Raw genomic sequence first — 18,442 nt, 5'->3', positions numbered from 1 at the left:
TTTTAAAGCATGTAACACAATAATAAAGAGTAACTGAAAACCTCAGTGGATGCACTGTTCATCACTTTTGTAATGTTTATTGTAATTAGGCATTTCAGATGAAAAGGTATTCATTTCCCTTTAAAGAAGCAACATTCAGGTTCTTCAAAAATCAAACATAGCAAATATGCTCCCATGGATGTCTAACAATGAAGAATTAGAAACATATTATTCAATAAAAAGAAAAAACTAGAAGTACAATGAATTTTAAACATTTTAACACTGGGTGCATATTACATACACACGTCAGAAATCAAGGATGCATAAATACAAACTAAACCAGGAGACACAATCTCAGTCAACGTGGGAAGATCTTGAGTGATGTTGATCATTTCTCATGAGGGAGATTAATATCTGTGCTTCATTGTGTGCTCCAGTAAAAAATTCAATGATAACAATTCCTTTAAAATTGGGTCACATGACTTCCAGTGAACAGTTAAAGACAAAAGGATGGGGATTGGAAAGGACACTCGTGCGTTAGGCTGTCTTACAAATCTTTTTTTAACAGCTGCTCAAGGAGACCTTTGGTGATGTTGAATAAATTCACCAGCAAGTCTTTGGGAAGGGCTGGCCCGGGGAAACCATGAATTCAAGCCAAAAAAATAATTATTCCAGGATGGGCTGCTTTAAAATTAAATTCTACAGCTTCTTTTGGAAGGCATGAGGAAACAACTTTGCACAACAAAGTTGTAACTGTGACATAATAATAAAAAACTTACCAACAATGGAACATATCCAATATTGTTACTAAGAATTATCATAATCTGTACCTGCAATATAGTAGCATAAAACACTGTGCACATGGCATGCAACAAGAATTAACAATAGCAACTCAGCATTCATATTTAAAATATTTTATAGGATGTCCAGCAATGTCATTTAAAATTTAAAAGTCAATCAATTGCCAAACATTTACAAAAAGGAAACCAAGTAATTAATTTTGTTTTCACATACTTTTGACATACAATACAGTATCTCTCATTTTATCATTGCAAATGCAGATAACTTGATAAGCTTATTGGCATATACAATATTTAAATTTGCTGGTGACACCACACTGGGGAGGAGGGTGGTAACCGAGAACTACTTGGATATAAAGTTAAAACCCAACACAAGCCCAAGGACTTTTTTTTTATATAGATGGGATCCATTGGGTTCAGGTTGGGTAAGCAGGTTAGGTGACAAATTAAAGCAAGAATTAGGAAGACACAGGTGGAAAGACAGGGCATGATCAATGTGGAAAGGGTAAAGTAGTGCATTTTTATACAAGCATACAAAAAGAACAAGTGCATTGGGGAGCTATGGGAAATTGGTGTCCAAATACACCAATTATTCAAGATGGTAATTCAGCTAGATATAGCCGGTAACAAGGCAAACAGAATCCTTGGTTTTGACATCAATGGCTTTGAATACAAAAGCAGGGAAACAATGTTGAATTTCCATACAATGTTAATCTAACAAAGTTTCAAGTGGTCTGCAAGAACCCTGTGAAAAATACTGGAAAACTGTAGCATGTTACCAGAAATGAAGGTTTTTTTCCGCACCAACAGGAAGATTAAGGGTGACTTGATAAAGATCTTCAGGGTGAGGAAGAGTAATACAGAAAACATAACTATTTGTTTCCACTGTGTTGTGAAACAGTTGCAAGAAAGGCACACATTAAGATAATCACAAGAAAGTAATGGAAAGGGGAAGTTTGAAGAAAACAAATCTTTACACAAAAAGTTGCTAGAATGTTGAATTCTCTACCACAACACACTGTCAAGGTAGAGCCTAGAAATCTTTAGAAAAGGAACTGGATAGACAACTGAGAGAGAGGATACAAGGAGAAGGCAGCAGAGAGTGATTAGATCACCTGACTTGTGGAGAAAGAATGTAAAAGCAGACTTGATGGGCTGAACAGTGATGGGCTGAACAGTGACGTAACATTCACAGAGACCAACACCCATCAAAGACATAAACTAGAAGCAAATGCTACATTTACAAACCACTAGTTAAAGTTACATGTTTACACATATGGTGTTTAAAGTTCTATACCTCTAACAATGATTTCACCTCAAACATGAATTCCTTCATTATCGGTGTAATTTAAGAAAAGATAGGTTGGAGAGGAGAACAGAGGAATTTTACACCTGTGTCCTGAACTTCTAACTTTGTGCTACCATTTAAAAGGACAAGCAAATTCTTCAGAATTGCCAAGTCATCCTAAATCGTCACTCAGTCCTACTAATATTTGGAATAAAACTACATTTCAAAGTAGTATGAGTCTTTTTTTTTGGTTCCAGGTTCCAATGCACTGAAATCATAACTGGGCTCTGCTCATCTTATCTAAGTCAGGCAAGTATTCATTGTAGGGAAGCTCTGAACTGCCTCTTCAAAACAGGCCCAAGAAGAATAACAACACTGACCACCAATGTTAGATCTAACCATACATCCAATGAATGGATAATCTCCAACTGGAATGTATAAGAAGTCAAAGATGTCCACAAATGGACAATTTGTAAATAAGATGGATGTTTGTGGTGTACAGGTGTTCTATACCAAATGACTAGCACATCTAAAAAGCTCCACTGAATAAATTCAGGGCCAAAAGCTTATGGAGTCCTTGCTCCACTAACCCAGTCAGTCCAACACTGGGATCCTAGAGAGTAAGCATGACGGTCAGATTTTAATGGAATAGAATCATCAACAATGGCTATACCACCCCTCCCCCTTCAGCATTTTGGACTATATAGCAATTGGGAAGAACCAAATTCTTTGGAAGGGGACGGATAAGGCAAAGTTCGAAAATACTTTTTCTTAAAGCAGAAACTGGAATGGTGAATGAGTTTACTTTATCAATTTAAATGTAGAGGCAACTGTCAAATTACTACAGCTTTTCTTAGTATTTTATTTTCTTTCTTATTCTTACAGCTTGCAGACCCTCCCAGAGGGGCAACAGGTTGCAACAGATATACAAATCAGGAATACAGTTTTTAAACAACATTTCAATGTTCATAAAAAATAAACCAAAGTTGTAGGTTATATTTCAGTGTAAGCTCAGCCTAGCACTGTATCACCTTTTAATAATTAAACAGTATTGCTTCTTTACAGCTACCATATATCCATTTCACGATGCACCCATTTTGCTAGGAAAAGATAATTAATGATTTTTATGGCAAGCACCAAAAACTAAAGTCAGGTAAGGAGACTAAAAATCAGTGACAGCAAAGGAAGAGAACTGGGAAGAAATAAAATCACAGGCAAATACACCAATGTTGATAAGAACACTTGTTCAGGAGTTTATTTTAACATGTTCTTTAGATATCATTTCTGGGTAAGGTGTCTTCATCACTTTATTTACTTTTATCTGTGTGGCCCTGTCATATAATCACTGTTTCTGGGGCCACTTCTTGTGGACGATGCACTACCTCCTTGACAGTTGCAGTTGGGGCAGTGGTGATGGTGTGGTGGCGGTCGGTGGTGATGGACTGAAGACCCCGATGACATGGAGATAGCAGAAGCAGCCGCCATCATGGGCATGGAGAACCATGGGTTGCAAAATGGCAGCAAGCTGGCCAGGTGTGCTTGGGCAGCCGCCGCAGCAAGGTCGGGGTACATGCCTTGGAAACCTGGCATCCCCATCATAGGTCCAAAGCCAGCCGCCATGGGAGGCATGAGATGGTACACTGAGGTAGCTGAAGTGGTACTGCTGGTCTCCACAGCATGATTACCAGCCCGGATCAGGCCACCATGTTGTGACGGATGAAACTGAGTCATGTGGTTTACCTTAGTGCTTTGCTCTGTCGCTATATGGTCAGCTGGCCTCACTGCCAAGGCAGGGGGAGCCGGATTACCAGAACCATTTGTGTTTCCAGTATTGGAGACTCGTTGATTGCTGAGGTTATTTTCAAATGCAAATTTTTGCTCATTTTCCCTCGTAGGTGAGACTAAGTTGTTCTGCTGTACAGCTAATGTCTGTATTAGTTGCCTTGGACCTCCTGGTGTCCCCCCACTGACAGGGAAGTCACTACTGGAATCCCCTTCTGTGCAGTTAAGGTTAGGAATCGCACTTTTAATCCCAACTCTTCGCTTCATTCTGGGCAGCAGATGAGGGTAATCTCTTCTGAAATTCAGGTTATGGTAAAACTGAAACTGAAATAAAAATACCATCATTTTATTAATCACTGCATGGACATCGTTTTCTTAACCTTTCCAACCCTGAATTCTTTTGGATCTGTACTGTAATGAGGGCAGCTCTGCAGCACAACACTGTGGTTTCACTTCAAGGGAGTAGAACTGTGGCCATCACTATCGATCACTTCATTAATGCATCTGTAACATATATGATTGCCAGCTCTGATTGGTCAGATTCCTGCCTCCCGCAGACCCATACTGTCCCTGATATGTCTGCCCTCAGCCTCCTCCACTGCCAAAGTGAGGCTAAATGCAAACTAGAGGAACAGCACCTCCTATTCTGCCTCAGTAGTCTACAACCCGATGGCATAAACATCGAATTCTCCAATTTCAGGTAAACTGCTCCCTCCTTCTGTCCCTGTTCTCTCTCCTGATCTACCCAGTTCCTCCTACACCCACCCCAACCCCCATCTCTCCGTTTCCTTCCCATCCTCCGTCTGCCCACCCCTCCTCCCTTATTTGGTTCCATGCTCCACCCTCGTCTCCTATCAGATTCCTTCACCTGCAGCCCTTTGTTACCTCCACCTATCACCTCCCAGCCTCTGTCACTATCTCCCCTCTGCCTATCACCCCTCCTCACCTGGATCCACCCATCACTTGCCAGCTCTTGCTCCACCCTGATGAAGGGTCGCAACCCGAAACGTCAACTGTTCATTTCCCTCCACAGATACTGCCTGACCTGCTGAGTTCCTCCAGCATCTTGTTTGTAGACACATACTGTCGTCGGCTTAACCGGGATTCACCCAGCGTCTAAGGCAATTTAAGGCAGTGACCAAGTCTCTTGGGACTTGGCTGAGCAACTCCGGGTCACCTGACTCCAGCCCAGGCCTGCACCTACACAAGCCTGTACACTGGGAGTGTTCCCAGCTCCGCATTAACTCCCCAACAAATCCACTCTTACAGCACACCTCATTTGCAGACCAACAAAGATGAAAACAAGCCTATCATCACCCTGTCATCATCCCAGCTTCTCTCATATCTGCTTTTAATAATTAGTGGACAAGTGTCCAATAAATAATATTTTGTAAACCCTTGATGACTTTGCTCACAGCAGAGACTCTGAACATTTGGATTTTCCTGCTTGACACTGCAAGAAGACTATCAACCCCAGTAATAGGCAAAGCCTTTGGAAATGGCCTCAGTACACATTTCAATTAGCTCTTGGAATGATCAATTATAATTTATGCAAGCAGATCACCAAAGCATTCCAGTGAAACAAGATTCCTACTAGCTATTTATACATTTTCAACAAATGAAGTCAAGATACGATCAGATTCAATCTTGGTTCTTTCATTGATTACAACTTTTTCCCCTCCCTTACTTGTCCAGTAGCCAGAGTAAGCTGGTATGAGCAAGGTTTATTATTTGACCATTACCAGATACCCTGAATGCATTAACTGTCAGTCACATAGCATGTCAGATTGGCGTCATTTAAAGGCCAGACCAATGGTGAGAGTAGATCACTCTCTTGTCATTGAACATTTATGAACGAGTTGGGGTTTTCAATGAACAATCCAACTTTCACAATCATTACTAGTACATAATAAAAATAACATTCAGTACGAGATTGAAACAAGAAGGAATACGAAATAATTTTAGTGCAAACTATAATTGCCATCAAGTATTTTTGTTGTTAACATCAGCTTCAGAACAAGTTCAGGAACAACTCAGTATAAGTTTCACATTTTATTCTTTCTCCCCCAGTCTCTTCATGCCCAGTGTACGTCTAGAGCCAAAAGACAAGGGTCATGCAAGATTTTAACATTATTTGAATAATCTGGACATGAATGGGGAGCACTGATTAAATCTGATGCAAAATCAGATCAAGCCTAGCCCGCATTGCATTATCGTAACTCATGTAACATCAACTGAGAGTTATCCAGGCAACTCAGGGACCTCCCATGGCACTGTGTACTGAAAGTTAGAGCAAAATAAATTTCTCTCAGGACTGCTTTCATGTCCTTACAGGTAAAGGTTACGGGGATCTGGGGACAGTTATGTCTCACCCAGTGGTAGAGTTGCAGAGCTGCAGGCATGGATTTTTTCCACAAATAAAGAGTGCCCACCATATTTACCACATTTAATTACATTATTGGAATGTCTGCTTTACCTGGATACAACATCAATTGACGTTTTCAACCTCAGTCTACTAGTGAAATGGATAGTATCCTTCTCCAACATCTCCAACCTCCGCAGCAACGGCTGTGGAGTCAGAGGGATATAGCACAGAAACAGGCCCTTTGGCACATCGAGTCCATGCCAACCACTAACCACCCACTTACACTCATCTTACATTAATCCCATTTTTTATTCTCCCCGCATTCTCATCAACTCCCCCTGGATGTTATCACTCACCTACAGACTAGGGGCAATTTACAGTGGCCAATTAACCTATCAGGCCACCCATCTTCGGAATGTGGGAGGACACCAGAGCACCCGGAGGAATCCATGCAGTCATAGGGAGGGAGAATGGGACTGGAGGTCAGGATTGAACCCAGGTCTCTGGTGCTGTGAAGCACTCACTCTACTGGTTGCACCATTGCGTCACCCACATATTTTACAGCATTTTCATGTACTTTTCATTCCCGCTTTTTCCCCCCTTTAATTGTTTTTCCCTTCTGCTTCCTGAAGGTGGTGATATATGGCAAAATTCAATGACCTCCGCAACCCCAAACAAATGGCCGTTCCTTCTTCATGTGTGAATGGAGACAATGAGCTGGTTATATCATAATGGAGAGCCTCACCCAACATCATTGCCAACAAGTACCTCTATAAACTCAACACTGATTGGAAAATGGAACCAAAGAGGTTTTGAAAGCAACCATTTAAGCATAGATGACCAATAGATCCTCATCCTTCTTTAGTCCCTGAACAGCACACCGCATTATGTATTTACACATTTAACATATACACTCTTTGTTTTTAAATTCTGAATACATTTGATAAAAAATCCATCGTACATGGAGGTCATCCAGGTACACTGCTTTAAGAATGGGGCAGGTCCATCTTTACAAATCCGTGAAACTATCCAATGCATTGGATATATTTAGTCAACAAAACAGCTGTTCTGTTTGGTCAGATCCACATGTTGGATTAATTGCATCGGCATGAATCCCCAACACATATTCTCCACTTAGCTAGTGTGTTAATCACAGAGGTCAAGCCTCCAATTCATTTTGACATCACAGAAAATATAATCAGCATAGCAACAGGGAATGACCTATTATGGCATCATCACCTTAGCAACCATTTCATTCAGTTAGCCCGGTACAAGTGCACAGAGGATGGAGGTCAAGAGCTTGTGCTGCAATGCATTTATTCCATGAGTGACTCTAACCTGGTCATAATCCACCAGCATTGTGATGGTCAAGGTTATGTTACATAAAATAGCATGGGTGATCAGCTCTTGGCATTTTATTCCAATTACATGCAATGAAAGACTTTAATTTCCATTAGTTTAAGCATTTTACAAGGGAATGGTTGGTCGAGAGGAGTTGGTCATGAGGGGGGAGAACACTCAAGTTTCTCCTCTGGGGAATCAATTCTTTCAGAGTGTTGCAATGACCTGATTGGTCAGTTCACATTTTTACCGATCATTTTAAACAATCATAGGAAAAAAGGCATCATTTTATCACAGACTTCCAAACACACGCTATTGCTTCCTCTGCCATTGGCTCAAATAGGCTATGTAGTGATGCACAAGAATCAACACTTTCACAGGTGTGTTTTATAAATGTTTTGCCACGTGTCCACACTATTTACATTTTGGTCGGAAGCATTATAGATATAATTACCTACGAGGCAATAAAGTATTTTCCAATTCAGCAGTTTCACATATTTTCAGAAATTATAGACTGAAGCAATCGTTCGCCTCACGAATTGACTCAGTCTTTCTGCATTCCTAATAAAACTTTGGTGTTTTGAGAAGGGTTGGTTTAGGGGGAGGGTTGGAGAGGTTCCATGAAATATTAGCCACAATTATCGTTCGTTACTCTATATTTTGCTTTTCTACCTTGGTCATTGAAACTGCTCCTTTTTCTTCGGCAATGAATTCAGAAAGAGAGGCAGATCGTTGGAAATCTTGGCGGATTTTGCTAAAACCATACAGATTCAGCTGCCGAATGAAACTTTTCATGCAGTCAGTTTCAAAAATCCTAGAGGGGCCGCGCCGCTCCAACACCTCTTTCTTAAAGGACTCCTCATCTATAACTACACAGTTTCCACCGTCGTCCCACCGGATGGACGCAAACTGATCGCTCTCAACGATCTTCCAGAGTTTTTTCGGGAAGGTGAGTGACATAAGGTCAGTGTCACCTACCTCTTCATAGTAGACAAGTCTGGGTCTTTTTAAAACCGACTCCTCGGTCAGGGCTTGGAGGGCATTCTCTTCCAATAATGTCCTCAGTTCCGAGTCGCCCGCTGCTGTCCGGTCACAAGCCGACCCGGCTGAAGATCTGTCGTGAGGCTTCTCGGTGGACTGGGCGACTCCCTTTTGCTCGGGCGGCTTGAGCTCGGCCGCCGTGGGCTGTGTGTCCCCTTCGGTGTCGCTATCGTCCTCCACTTTGATGGATTTCTGAAGTGCAGACATTGTCTTTTGGGCGGGTGAGAAGGATCCTCCTTGCGTCCAAGCAGAGTGAGAATAGGCAAGAACCAGGGTTGATTTTTGATCTCCACAGAAGCTGGCGCTGGACAGAATAAGTTGAGTGATGTATGGTTAAGATATGGTGAGGAGTTCCAGATCGTCATAAAACAAACCGCCAACGCGCCCAGGGCCGTCACAATGGAGTTTGCCACAATCCACGGACCGTCACAATAAGGAAACCTTCATCCTATCCCCGGGAGAAATGACCACAGCGCCTCAACTCCTGCTTTTACCCTGCTGCTAGGATTGGGCGAGATCAGGGCATGGCCACTTGGGTGGTGTTTGGAGATTTTGAGAGCTTGGAAGCAGTTGAGGCTCTTTGCGGTCACCAGGTCTGCTGTTTCAGGAGCTCGGGTCCTGGACTAAAGGAAACAACTAAAGGTGCGCAGTTGGTGTAGTTCATTGGGTGGAGGCTTCCACTTGGAGGGCTTCAAGTGCCTTGAGTGAAAGCTCAGTGGTAATAGTATGCCCTCACTGCACCAGACCAATTTTTGCACATTCTTTCAGTGGAGTCTCCTCATCATTAGAGATTTTCACGGATGGGTAGAAGTTAGTGCACTAGTGCAATCATTTCAATAAAATTTCAATCCCTCCAAAAATCACGTGAAGAAAACCCTCGATTAATACCACTGATAATTCGAGATTCACTGATAATTGCTCCTCTTTAGAACTGTGCGATAACTGGCCCAAAGATCCTGAGTCACATGGCCATATTCCGCAGTGACATCACAAAAGCATCCTGGTCTTCAATGAGACTGAAGACTTTCAGGAGGTCTGTTTTAATGTTGGAGCTACTTACACACTTAGATGTTTACAGTTTGAAAGATATATCTTAGGCTGAGAGAACAGATACAAATAATGGCATCTTCCTTTGCTGAATTATCTCGAGCCTATGCTCTTTCTTTGTGCCAGGTTACTAATCTTGTGGGATTGTTGGAAGATTTTGTCTAGAATTCAACGACCATTCATTCCTCAAACCTCAATGATCAATCATTGTCTGCTACCCAATCTATTGTGCACTGCTAAAACTATTCACTGTGTTGTCAGGGTGTTTTAAAGTGATACGACAATAAATGCAAGTATTAGTTGAACTAGTAAGTTCTTAGTTCTGCTCATGTAGAGCTAAGCATGTAGCTTGGAAGGGAAGAATAAAGGTAGCATTAGAGTGGGAAGAAGTTGAGTTTTCAGTAGGACCATCCTAAGTGGGGCTACAAGAAGGGCAATGACGGGTTGAGAAGGTATTTGTGTAAATGCATAAAGTGTGATCAATGAGTTTGGAGAGCTGCAGTGACATATAGCCTCCCCACTGTGGTATGACGATGTAGTAGTGATACTGAAACATGGCTCAAAAATGGGTAGGGCTGACTAAGATTCTTGTTCAAAAAGGAAAGGAGAGCACAAAAGGGTGGCAGGCTGTACTGATCATTGAGGACAGTAACGTGCCAGGGAGAGGGGACCAGGAGAAAATCCATGGCATCATATACAGGGTGTATTCTGCATCTCATCAAAATATGGGAGGGAGATAGAGAAGCAAACCTGCAGAGAAATGCAAGCATTGTCGAACAGTGAGGCTGGGGAATTCAATAACACCAATACTGATTGGAATAAGTTAGAATAAAGGGAAAAACAAGGGAGGAATTTCCAAAAGGAATTCAGGAGAATTTCCTTGCTCGGTATATTTTCAGTCCAATGTGGAAGGTGGATTTAGTTCTGCAGAATGTGGCCAATGTGGCCCAGGTGAGTGTGGGAGAACACTTGGAGAGCACTTGTATGGCACAGTTTAGCTGCTCTCTCACAGTTCCAGCAACCTAGCTTCAATTCTCACCCCCGCGCCCCCTGTGCTGAATGCGTGGAGTTTGCATGTTCTCCCTGTGACACCAGGGGACGCCCTGGGCATATTGCAATTTCCTCTCAAATCCCAAAGACATGCAGTTAATTGGCCACTGAAAATTGTCCCTTGGGTGTAGCTGAGTGGTATACCCTGGCAGGGTGCTAATGGAATGCAGGGGGGAATATGTTACAGGGGGAATGGGATTGTCAGCATAGGCTCAATCGGCTGAAATGGCTTTCTTCTATGCTGTAAGAAAATACGGAACAGTAGTCATTCTATCTTACAAAATAAATATGAAAAATGCTGGAAATACTCAGCAGGTCAGGCAGCATCTGTGGAAAGAAAAGCAGACTTAACATTCCAGGTCAATAACTTTTCATGAGAAGTAAAACATTAACTGTTTTTCTCTCTCCACAGTTGATGGGCCTACTAAATATTTCCAGCATTTTCTGGTTTTATTTGAGATTTCCAATATCCACAATATTTTTACTTTTTAATTGTACCATAGATTTTGACTAGTAATGGAGAAAGGCAAAGAGTAACATAAGAGAATAACTTCTTCATTGGGAGAGGGCTAACTACAATAGAATGGACTTGGCAAGGGTGAAACGGAAATACAATGTAGGGGAAACAAAGCAAATTATAGCAGCAAAAGGCACTTTCACAATCTTACCTCAACCTCCATTTACAGAGTAATAGATTCTTTCACTGGTGGCCATTGGTTTACTTAATGAATGGTGAAATCAGGATCAACAGTCAGAAAATCTCCCAGGGCAACACTGTGACTGCTCGTGTTGCCTTGGTTTGTTAATTTTATTTTGTGCCGGTTTAGCCTCCGCTCTGTGCTGAATGAGCCCGAGTGCTCCATTTCAGGGGAAAACACACAACTAACGGTTCACTCACAGTCTAGTGACCTCTCCTCAAAAGTACATGTTTGGCAAAGGCAAGATGAGTTGAAACATTACACCCTCCATGAATAAGTGACCTCCTAATATTCAATGTCTGGGAGCAGAAAACATGGGCAGAAGTAACATTCCCATGGAACAGTACCTTCAGAAAGACTGAGCACAATCAGACTGATAAATAGCAAAAGCAAAAGAACCCGTTTCAATGAGCAGATTAGGTCCATTCTCCATCCATTCACTGACTTCATTAGACTGCTGTAAAATACTTTCTACAGCTCCGAGCATGAAAATAATACCCCCTCGGCATGAGATCAATGGAATTATTATCTCTGACCTGACAGACAGAAGCTGTAACAGAACTTAGTAACTGAAGTCACATTGAGTTCCAGAAAGAATTATAGCAAGTCATAACAATTTTACAGAGGACAGGAGTTTCTCACAAACACTGAACTGATGGAGATCTCACTAGGAGATCTCACTTGGAACTTGAAATAAAATGGTTAAAAATCTTGTCTACAACCATTCACGGAGCAGTTACAGTTCTTGACTTCCACAGTGTATCATTCCAATGGGTTCCTGGATTAACTGCAGCATTATACCATGATGTGAAATGGGGCAGATGAACCAGGAGGGAGGGAGAGGGAGTGGAGAAATAAATTATTAAAAGGCCAGTGGAGAAGACTTCATTGCTGTATCCTGTTTTCTCTTTGAATTACAATATCACAGTACAGTTATTGGCCTTACAACACAGAACATAAGAAATAGGAGCAGGAGGAGGCCATCTGGTCTGTTGAGCCTGCTCCGCCATTTAATAAGATCATGGCTGATCTGGCCGTGGACTCAGATCCACCTACCTGCCTTTTCCCCATACCCTTAATTCCCCTACTATGCAAAAATCTATCTGACTGTGTCTTAAATATATTTAATGAGGAAGCCTCTACTGCTTCCCTGGGCAGAGAATTCCACAGATTCACTATTTTCTGGGAAAAGTAGTTTCTCCTCATCTCCATCCTAAATCTATTCCCCTGAATCTTGAGGCTATGTCCCCAAGTTCTAGTCTCACCACACAGTGGAAACAACCTTCCTGCCTCTATCTTATCTATCCCTTTCTTAATTTTATATGTTGCTGTATGATCCCCACTCATTCTTCTGAATTCCAGCAAGTATAGTCCCAGGCGACTCATTCTCTCCTCATAGGCTAACCCCTCATCTCTGGAATCAGCCCGGTGAACTTCCTCAAGGAGACCAGAACTGCACATAGTACCCCAGAAGTGGCCTTACCAGTACCCTGTACAGTTGCAGCATAGCCTCTCTGCTCTTAAATTCAGTCCCTCTAGAAATGAAGGCCAATGTTCCATTTGCCTTCTTGATAACCTGTTGCACCTGGCAGACCAACCTTTTGCGATACATGCACAAGCACTCCCAAGTCCCTCTGCACAATAGCATGCTGCAATCTTTCCCAATTTTTTTATAAGATAATATAAGATATCTTTATTAGTCACATGTACATCGAAACACAGTGAAATACATCTTTTGCGTAGAGTGTTCTGGGGGGCAGCCCGCAAGTGTCACCACGCTTCCAGCGCCAACATAGCATGCCCACAACTTCCTAACCCGTACGTCTTTGGAATGTGGGAGGAAACCGGAACACCCGGAGGAAACCCATGCAGACATGGGGAGAACGTACAAGCTTCTTACAGACCTCGGCCGGAATTGAACCCGGGTCGCTGGTGCTGTAATAGTGTTACGCTAACCGCTATAATCTGGTCTTCTATTTTTCCTTCCAAAGTGGATGACCTCGCATTTACCAACATTGTACTCCATCTGCCAGACCCTTGCCCATTCACTTAACCTACCTATATCTCTCTGCAGGCTCTCTGCATCCTCTGCACAATTTGCTTTTCCACTCAGTGTCATCAGCAAATTTAGATACGCTAAACTCGGTCCCCTCCTCCAAATCATTAATGAATGTCATGGACAGTTGCAGGCTGAGCACCAACCCCTGCGGCACCCCGCTCACCACTGATTTCCAACCAGAGAAACACCCATTTATCCCAACTCTCTGCCTTCTATTGGTTAACCAATCCTCTATCCATGCTAATACCTTACCCACAACACCATGCATCATTATCTTATGGATGTCTTTTATGTGACACCTTATCAAACACCTTCTGTAAATCCAAGTATACAACATCCACCTGTTCCCCTCTATCCACTGCACTCATTATATCCTCAAAGAACTCCAGTAAGTTTGTCAAACAGGACCTGCCCTTCCTGAATTAATGTGGTATCTGCCTGATGGAACCACTTCTATTCAGACCTCTCGTTATTTCTTCCTTAATGATAGCTTCAAGCATTTTCCTGACTACAGACGTTAAGCTAACTGGCCTCTAGTTACCTGTCTTTTGCCTACATCCTTTTTTAAACAGTGGCATGACATTTGCTTGTCTTCCAATCCACTGGGACCTGCCCAGAGTCCAGAGAATTTTGGTAAATTATCACAAACACCTCCACTATAACTTCCACCATTTCTTTCAGTACCCTGGGATGCATCCCATCAGGATCAGGGGACTTGTCTACCTTTAAGCCCACTAGTTTGCTCATCACTACCTCTTCAATGACAGTGATTGTATCGAGGTCCTTACCTCCCATCGCATCCATACATCTCTCTATGGCATGTTAGACGTGTCCTCCACCGTGAAGACCAACACAAAATAGTCATTCAAGGCCTCGGCCATTTCCCTTCTCATCTTCCAAGGGACCTATGTTCACTTTAGCCACCCTTTTCCACTTCATGGGATTATAAAAACTTTTGCTATCTGTTTTTATATTTTGTGCCCAATCTATGTGCAAGTCCCCCATGACAACTGCCATTCCATTCTTACATGCATCAAATATTTCTTGGTTTATTGCCTGTGCCACTGTAATATTATTATTCAGTGGCCCATGGACAACTGCCACCATGATTTTTTTCCCTTTACTATTCCTAATCTCTACCCAGATGGACTCAACATTCTGCTCCTTAGATCTTATATCATCTCTCACTATCGCCCTGATCTCATTCTTAAATAAGAGCGCTACTCCACCTCCCTCACTATCCTGCCTATCCTTCCATATTACCTGATACCCCTGGATATTTAGTTCCAAATCATCTCCACTTGCAACTACATTTCTGTAATGGTCACTAAATCATACCCTTTGTACAGATTTGTGGCACAAGTTCACTGACCTTGTTTCGAATACTACGGGCATTCAGATAAAGTGCCCTCACACTCATTGTCCTTTTGGAATCTGGTAACCTTTGTGACTTTTGCGTTTGACTTTTCTGTACTCCATTCTTACTTTTCTCTTTTCTAACTCTTGCTCTGGTCTCTGCTTTGCTTCCCTCTGTCTTTCTGCATGGATTCCCATTCCCCTGCCATATTAGTTTAAACCGTCCCCAAAAGCACTAGCAAATAATCCCCCTAGGACACTGATCCCAGTGCTGCCCAGGTGTAGGCTGTCCGGTTTGTACTGGTCCCACCTCCCCCAGGAACCTGAAACCCTCCCTCCTACACCACTGCTCAAGCCACATATCCATCCTAACTATGCTGCTATTCCTACTCTGACTGGCACGTGGCACAGGTAGTGATCTTGAGATTATTACCTTTGAGGTCCTACTTTTTAATCTATCTCCTAGCTTCCAGTTAGATAGTCTTAGGCATGGTTTAAAGGTCGGCACAACAGGGTGAGCTGAAGGGCCTGTATTGTGCTGTATTGTTCTATGGTTCTATGGTTCCTAAATTCGGCTTGTAGGACCTCATCCTTCTTTTCACCTTCCCCTTCCAGAATGCCCTGCAGCCGCTCCGAGACATCCCTGACCCTTGCATCCAGGAGGAGACACACCAACCGGGAGTCCCATTTGCAGCCACAGAAGCTCCTGTCTGTTCCCCTTACCATGGAATCCCCGACCACTATAGATCTGCCACTCTTTTTCCTGCCCTCCTGTGCAGCAGAGCCACTCACGGTGCCATGATCCTGGCTACTGCTGCCTTCCCCTGATGACCCATCTCCCCCAACAGTATCCAATACGGTATATCTGTTTTGGAGGGAGATGACCGCAGGGGAGTCCAGCACTACCTCTGCCTGTTGGTCACCTATTCCCCATCTTTCCCTGGGCCTTTAAACTGTGGTGTGACCAACTCACCAAACGTGCTACCCTCAATATTCTCAGCAGCGTGGATGCTCCAAAGTGAATTTTAAAGAAATTTTATCTTTTAAGAGAAAACTAAAACTAATCCCATTGTCACACTCTCTTCCTACAACTGTGTCCATTTCTCCTTGAAACATTTATTGACATTGTTTTAAAAATGCACTTGCCTTAAGAGATCCAATTGCCTCTTACCTCATTTGCTTGTGACAAATCATTCCATTCTCTTTTTAAAACTCTCGCCTCAGTAGTTCTTTGTCATTTTCTGTATACCTGTGGAAATAATCCTTCATTATTTTAAATATATCTGTTAATTATCTTCCCAACTCTCTGCTAATTGCTTTAAGTTTAAACACCAAACTCAAAAAAATCTATAATTATAAGATATTTCATTTGTTCTCTCCACTCCTCTCATTCCCTGCAACTTAAAACCTGCTTTCTTTCTAGTTCTGATTAGTTATTAGCCTGAAAAGTTAATTCTGGTTCTTTCTTCACAAATGTTGAGTGACCTGATGAGTATTTACGGCATTTTCTGTCTTCACATGTGATAACATAGCTGGGCTTCTGCAAGCAAAACCCATGACAGCAGTTGCAGTCTACACCATTGTTAAAGTTCTCTAGCAGCCTTTACAAATAGGGTTTGCACAATGTTGACAGAGAGCAATGGGAAAACTAAAGGTAAAATCTATTTTCACTAAGATAACTTCAGACATTATCCACAGATGAATGCCACTACCTCATAGTGCCAGAGACCCAGGTTCAGTTCTGACCTATGTGGAGTTTGCACGTTCTCCCGGTGACTACATGGGTTTTCTCTGGGTGCTCCGGTTTCCTCCCAAATCCCAAAGACATGGGGTTGGTAGGTTAATTGGGCACTGTAAATTGCCTCTGGTGTGTAATGAGCAGTAGAATCTGGGGGGGGGGGGGGAAGGGGGGATGAAAATGCAGGGAGAATAAAACATGGGATTACTGTAGGATTAGTGAAAATGGGTGGTTGATAGTGTGGATTTGGAGAGATGAAGGGCCCATTTCCATGCTGCTTCTCCTCCGTGACTCTAAAAGACATCCTGAACATTGCAGTTCCAAATTTTTAGGGCTTCTCTCTTTAAAACACTAACATTTTGTAAAGCTGTTGTAGAAAAGGGTTTAAAACTGAAAGGATGATCATTAGGAGCAATTTTCATTTAAATGGCACCATAGATGCAGTAAATATCCCAAGGCACTCAAGATTGGTGACCAAAGTTTGGTCAAAAACGTAGGGAGTGTCTCAAAATAGCAATTGTACAGCTTCTCCTCTAGATGGCAGAAGCAAACTTTTTCCATGATTTATGTAGTGTAATTATCGCATCAATTTTGTTTTGGATCAGCTAAACTGAAATTTAAGTTGCTCTAATTAAAAACAATATGGACAATTTGTCACAAATTTGCATGGCTTCTCTTTACTTGGTGTAAGAACAGAAAAAGTTAGTAAGTCCTACTCATTTCTTGTTAACTAATTTCAGCAACCTTGACCTCACTTTCAAATCTCACTCTATCTGAGCAACCCCATCCATCCTTACAACCATCTTCTGCTGTCTCAAGATACTATCTGCAACCCACCCTTATTCTCTAGAACTTTGCCATTTTCCCCAACCCGATCTTATATTTAAAATTTTCCTACTTTTTATTCATGCCTTTGTTTTCTCCATTACTTATTTTTCCAACTTGCTTTTGTTAAACACACTAGGATTCAAATTCCAAAAAAAAACTATTATTTTGTATAATCCCAAACCAAACTATAATCATTATGGGATTTTGTTTTATTAACAGTTATTCCAATTTCCTTCCACGTCCAAAGCAATGTGCTGGTGAATTAATTGGCTACTGTAAATTGTGCCTCCAGTAGAACATAATAGGAACAGGAGGAGGCCATCTGGCCCATCGAGCCTGCTCTGCCATTTAGTAAGATCATGGCTGATCTGGTCGTGGACTCAGAGCCACCTGCCTGCCTCTTCCCCATAACCCTTAATTCTCGTACTATGCAAAAATCTATCTAACTGTGTCTTATATTTAATGAGGTAGCCTCTACTGCTTCCCGGGGCAGAGAATTCCACAGATTCACTACTCTCTGGGAAAAGCAGTTTCTCCTCATCTCCATCCTAAATCTACTCCCCCGAATCTTGAGGCTATGTCCCCAAGTTCTAGCCTCACCTACCAGCAGAAACAACTTTCCTGCCTCTATCTTATCTATCCCTTTCATAATTTTCTATAAGATCCCCTCTCAGTCAGGGGGATAAAGGGGGAAGAATCAGGGGATAATTAATGGGCAGGGAAGAGGGGTTACAGGGAATAGATGGGGGAAATAGGACTGATATGATTGCTCTAAGAGCTGGTATAAGAGGATGCCATTTGACCCATCAAATTCCCATGTATAGAAAATTCTGGAAACACCTCAACTCTGGGGGTGGGGGTGAACAAGTTAAAGCTTCAGGCTATTGACCCTTCATGAGAACTGGGAAAAGAGCCTCCCCTCCACCAACCCTTCCCCTAAGCGTTTATCTTCAACGTGGACTAGTTCTGAACCACACTAACTGACCCAGTCAAATTTTTTTTAATTTCAGGTTTCCAGTATTTCACTTTCAGGATCATTTACATATTTTGCAACTTCTCAATAGTCAAAA

At 42.2% G+C, this 18,442-nt stretch overlaps 1 protein-coding gene across 1 annotated transcript; it reads right to left on the bottom strand.

Moving 5' to 3' along the window:
- Positions 1-3,384: 3,384 nt before the first annotated feature.
- On the bottom strand, positions 3,385-8,803 carry LOC127573822 (heat shock transcription factor, Y-linked-like). The gene is made up of 2 exons (XM_052022330.1): positions 8,228-8,803; positions 3,385-4,173 (listed from the first exon to the last, which is right to left on the bottom strand). The coding sequence occupies exons 1-2, from the start codon at positions 8,801-8,803 to the stop codon at positions 3,385-3,387; spliced, it is 1,365 nt and encodes a 454-aa protein (XP_051878290.1).
- Positions 8,804-18,442: the final 9,639 nt, after the last annotated feature.

The sequence above is a fragment of the Pristis pectinata genome, chromosome 8 (assembly GCF_009764475.1).
Source record: "Pristis pectinata isolate sPriPec2 chromosome 8, sPriPec2.1.pri, whole genome shotgun sequence".
In the NCBI taxonomy this organism is placed as follows: domain Eukaryota; kingdom Metazoa; phylum Chordata; class Chondrichthyes; order Rhinopristiformes; family Pristidae; genus Pristis; species Pristis pectinata.
The sequence above is the reverse complement of the archived record's forward strand: the minus strand, read 5'-3'. Positions and strand labels throughout refer to the sequence as shown.

Bases quoted from the DNA above. Each gene is read 5' to 3' on its own strand.
- LOC127573822 (XM_052022330.1), bottom strand. From the start codon at position 8,803: ATGTCTGCACTTCAGAAATCCATCAAAGTGGAGGACGATAGCGACACC. The intron at 4,174-8,227 runs GTAGAAAAGCAA...TTTTTATTTCAG, and splicing joins GAGCAGTTTCAATGACCAAG to TTTCAGTTTTACCATAACCT.